The sequence below is a fragment of the Dendroctonus ponderosae genome, unplaced genomic scaffold, assembly GCF_020466585.1.
Source record: "Dendroctonus ponderosae isolate FM_Combo_2020 unplaced genomic scaffold, Dpon_F_20191213v2 Dpon_F_20191213_9, whole genome shotgun sequence".
In the NCBI taxonomy this organism is placed as follows: domain Eukaryota; kingdom Metazoa; phylum Arthropoda; class Insecta; order Coleoptera; family Curculionidae; genus Dendroctonus; species Dendroctonus ponderosae.
Genome location: NW_026019116.1, coordinates 6454325 through 6458689, shown reverse-complemented (window position 1 = coordinate 6458689; position 4365 = coordinate 6454325). Strand labels below are relative to the sequence as shown.

Sequence of the window (4365 nt, the reverse complement as noted above, 5' to 3'; positions counted from 1 at the left end):
TCTAATTTTTCCAAAGAAAAACAATTTATAAAAGAAATTCTAAATTTCAATAATTATCCAAATTCTTTTATTGAAAAATGTTTTAACGAAATTGAATTCCCACGAACAAAACAAAATCAAAATAAACCTATTACGAACCTTTTAATTCCATTTATTCCAGGACTTTCAGATCAAATTAAACGAGTAGGTAAAAAATTTAATATTAGGACTATCTTCAAAACTGAAAATACAATTAGAAGTAAAATTTCAGCAACAAAACCTCATGATATAATTGAAAATACAAAAAATGTAATTTATAAAATTCCTTGCGAATGCAAAAAAATTTATATAGGAGAAACCTCAAGACCATTACACAAAGGACTCAAAGAACACCAATCATACATAAAAAACAGAGAATATCATAAATCAACATCAACATTTTCCCAGCAACGGAACTGAGTTACTGCGCCGGTGCGTTTGGTTGGCGCATCAAGCCATTTGCGCAGCATTGCGCCAACTCCTAAAAATTCACTGAGTCACCCAGGCCTATATCGATGTCAGTCAATGCAAACTAACCGATTGCAAGAAAACTAGATTCGATCCAGTTGTAGCGATTATTGCGTGCGAAAGAACTTGGCATCTTCTATAAACAGACAAAGTTTCGAATCAATACCGTCATCAGGGATTTTTATACGAGACGTCAAAATTTAGTGAATTTTATCGTCGTCTGTCAATGGAAACCAACCAATAGGGTGTTTTCATTGTATCAAAAATTCCTTCAAACTGAACATTAATCTATGACAATATATACAGGGTTATTCGGCAAACAAACGGGCTAGCCGCAAACGTCCGTGCCGTATAGCGTGAATAACCCTGTATATATGAAAGATTAAATAAGTTTATACTATCTATCTATTGCTATTTTGTTAAATATTTAATAAACCTATGCCGCTAAAATTCATATTATTCATGAATCTCTAAAACGCAATCATATTGGTTGTGACGTCTCTGGTCATATAAATGGCGGATTGTTTACGTTCTGTGCATAGTGTTTAATTGTGTGGTTGCGTTTCATTAATTATTTTGTAGATTTAAATAATTTACAGATTGTGTTAAACTAAAAAATGGCTTCAAGGATTCCTTAAAGCGTCAACAAACAATTTACCATGTGTACATATTTTTATGATAACCGATTTTTTAAAAAACGACGAACGCTTTAATTCAGCCCAATTTAAGGGTCTCAAAGCAGCAGCGTCAGCAAAAATCCGTAAATTCATTATTAGTTACTCTCTCCTTAATATACTAATCTGTCTGTATTGGTTTAAATTAGCTAAATAATATATAGAATTTCACTTTTTCAACTTAACCTAACCTATGCACATGGCTGCTTTAAAAGTAAAATAAACTTTTAAGTTGTATTTTGAGCATCACGAGAACAATACGGTGATATCGGATATGTGGAATGGAAACGCGAGGGTTCTTTGTGCACTGTACAAGGTACAATTTGCCCACAACACAAAGTACGATCGAAGGAATATTCTGTCTGCCTCATCATTAGCTTTTTGTTCGTACTTTCATTAAAATGATCCTCGCAACAACAAAAAAACATTTATTTTGATTTAGGAACATCACGTCTAGCTGCTTTGAACCATAAAACTTTACGTGCATAATCATGAGGAACGGTTAGAAAGAGTTTGTTTGGAGCTCTTATTGAGGTATTTTTGCATCCTGGCACAAAACACCACATATTTTGTGATCCATACATGTCACTATTTTTCATTATGCAAGATAATAATCAATAAAATAATGATAATAACAATAACTTAAGTAATAAAACAAAGCTGCGAAAACAACGAAATAAAGACGAGACACTTTGTTGATATGACCTGCTACGTCATAATCGGGATAGGCAACCGACGATACGGATTCGGCGTTTTTGGCGGAAAATATCTGATTTGAATTTAAATTCGCTTTAAAATTATTATGGAGACTTTTATTGCAAAAAATTTATATCAGTGTGTTATAATGTTTGCCATAACTGCTTTCTATATATCAGCATTAAAGAAAAAGTGAAAACACCCTATTGCGGAAAAACCAGGCTAGATGCGATGTTGTCGATTTTCCAGATGCAAAAGACTTTTCATGTGCTAAAACTGACACCATCACCAGAGATTTTTAGGCAAAGGACAGCAAAATATCGCAATTAATTCATTGGCGCACGACACTGGTTTAAACCCTTAAAACACTCTAAACTCGATCCACCGATCGAGAAGCTGGAAAAGATAGAAAAAACATCATAAAATCAGAAATCATCACACATAGCACTTAATCTACTGAAGCAGAACGATTCTAAAACGGTTCATTTACTGCACGGGTTAAATAAACAGGCCGTCCGACAAAAGTACTTGCTCCCAATCAAAGTCGTTATATTCGGCTCATTAAGCTAATTGATATTGCTGGGAATTGAAATGAATTACTACCATCAAAAGCCACAGTTTATTGCTCAACATTTACCTCTTCGGCTTCGGGCGTGCAGTTGCAGGAAAGCATGTTGGTGGAGCCTCCAAACCACCTGCAGCCGAAGTACCAAATGTTGGTGATGTCATCGCTGGTACCAATGACGTCACCTAGTAGCTGAAGTAGTAGGGGTAGGAAGATGAGAAACTTGTTGGCGTCCGGCCACATGCAAAGTTTGTCCTTATTCGGTTTCATAGTCACAGTCTACATGGTCAAATGCCTGTGCCAAGTGGCTGGACGTGCCCTGAAACATAGACACCATCAATGCTTTTATTGCCCATAGAATCCTAATATTTGGAACATTTTAAAGACATCGCCAGTAAAACTCTTTCTAGATCGTCCAAACAAATAATAGTTTAAAATAGTCATTAGTCACCAAACTCATCGTGTTTGTTTATGCGAACTGTTAAGGTTAATTAAGATGTGTGACTGTTGACTTCAATGTGTGTGGACGAATGTAATTATTTAGTAAATTGGCCCTTACAACATCTCACTGAATAAGTTCTGAAGTTCCTCAATAAAACACTCACTCACATACGCCCTTTTTTTAGAAGGATGACTAATGTTTTATGCATACATTCATGTTGAAATCGTACCTGTTTTATCAGGAATTAGACTGATAGTGTTATCAACGCTGATAAGAAGTGAAAAATTTAATTACTAATAATGAACGTTCGATAGATGATTCTTAATGACTAAATACTCGTTTTGGAAATTAGCGAAGTTGTTAAAATAATAAATAGACGTGTTATTGCTCTTTACAATTGCACACAACAGATTCCAGTTTTACGGGAAAAAGTGCAAGGGTTTCACTGATAACAGGAAAATTTCACAGGAAACTGAAAAATCCGACGGAACAAAATAAAGTGAAAAAATGGAAATGAAAAAACCAACAAGTAGAAGCTATAAAAGAAAAAAACGCGGATGAATCAATTGACCCAAAAGAGACAGCAGAAAACAGTTAAGGCAGCATTTCATTGAATAAGAAAAAAACCAAAATCCCAATGAGAATTTTCAAGTTCCTGGTCATAAAGCAGATGAACACCTTGAACAGAAGAGAGGAAATTACAACAAAATGATGAAGTAAAAGGAAACTGAAAAATCCAACGGAACAAAATGAAGTGAAAAAATGGAAATGAAAAAACCACCAAGTAGAAGCTGTAAAAGAAAAAAACGCGGATGAATAAATTGACCTAAGAGACAGCAGAAGACATTTAAGGCAGCATTTCATTGAATAAGAAAGAAACCGGGATCTAAAAGAGAATTTTCAAGTTTCTGGTCAAAAAGCAGATGAAGGAGTTGAACAGAAGAGAGGAAATGACAACAAAATGATGAAGTAAAAGGAAACTGAAGAATCCAACGGAACAAAATGAAGTGAAAAAATGGAAATGAAAAAACCACCAAGTAGAAGCTGTAAAAGAAAAAACGCCGATGAATGAAATGACCTAAAAGAGACAGCAGAAGACAGTTAAGACAGTATTTCATTGAATAAGAAAGAGACCGAAATCTAAAGGAGAATTTTCAAGTTTCTGGTCAAAAAGCAGATGAAGGAGTTCAACAGAAGAGAGAAAATGACAACAAAATGATGAAGTAAAAGGAAACTGAAACATCCAATGGAACAAAATGAAGTGAAAAAATGAAAATGAAAAAACCACCAAGTAGAAGCTGTAAAAGAAAAAAACGCGGATGAATAAAATGACTTAAAAGAGACAGCAGAAGACAGTTAAGACAGTATTTCATTGAATAAGAAGGAAACCGAGATCTAAAGGAGAATTTTCAAGTTTCTGGTCAAAAAGCAGATGAAGGAGTTCAACAGAAGAGAGAAAATGACAACAAAATGATGAAGTAAAAGGAAACTGAAACATCCAA

General features: G+C 34.4%; 3 protein-coding genes across 6 annotated transcripts in view; 1 reads left to right on the top strand and 2 right to left on the bottom strand.

Annotated features, from left to right (window-relative positions):
* The window catches only part of LOC109543314, a 4773-nt gene extending 1688 nt beyond the window's left edge, over window positions 1-3085 (bottom strand). Inside the window, exons 1-2 of one of the 2 annotated variants that reach the window (XM_019912966.2) lie at window positions 2991-3085; window positions 2494-2740 (exon numbers count right to left, since the gene is read on the bottom strand). In XM_019912966.2, the coding sequence (XP_019768525.2) occupies window positions 2494-2691 (198 nt within the window). In that variant the 5' untranslated portion in view covers window positions 2692-2740; window positions 2991-3085. Of the gene's footprint in view, window positions 1-2493; window positions 2741-2980 lie in introns of both variants that reach the window. The other variant, XM_019912965.2, reaches the window with a different exon arrangement.
* The window catches only part of LOC109543336 (GTP-binding protein Di-Ras1), a 32978-nt gene that overhangs the window by 6637 nt on the left and 21976 nt on the right, over window positions 1-4365 (bottom strand). The window lies entirely within an intron of this gene.
* Window positions 1-4365, top strand: part of LOC109543329 (adenosine deaminase 2) — a 22434-nt gene that overhangs the window by 15344 nt on the left and 2725 nt on the right. The gene's annotated exons all lie outside the window — the stretch shown is intronic.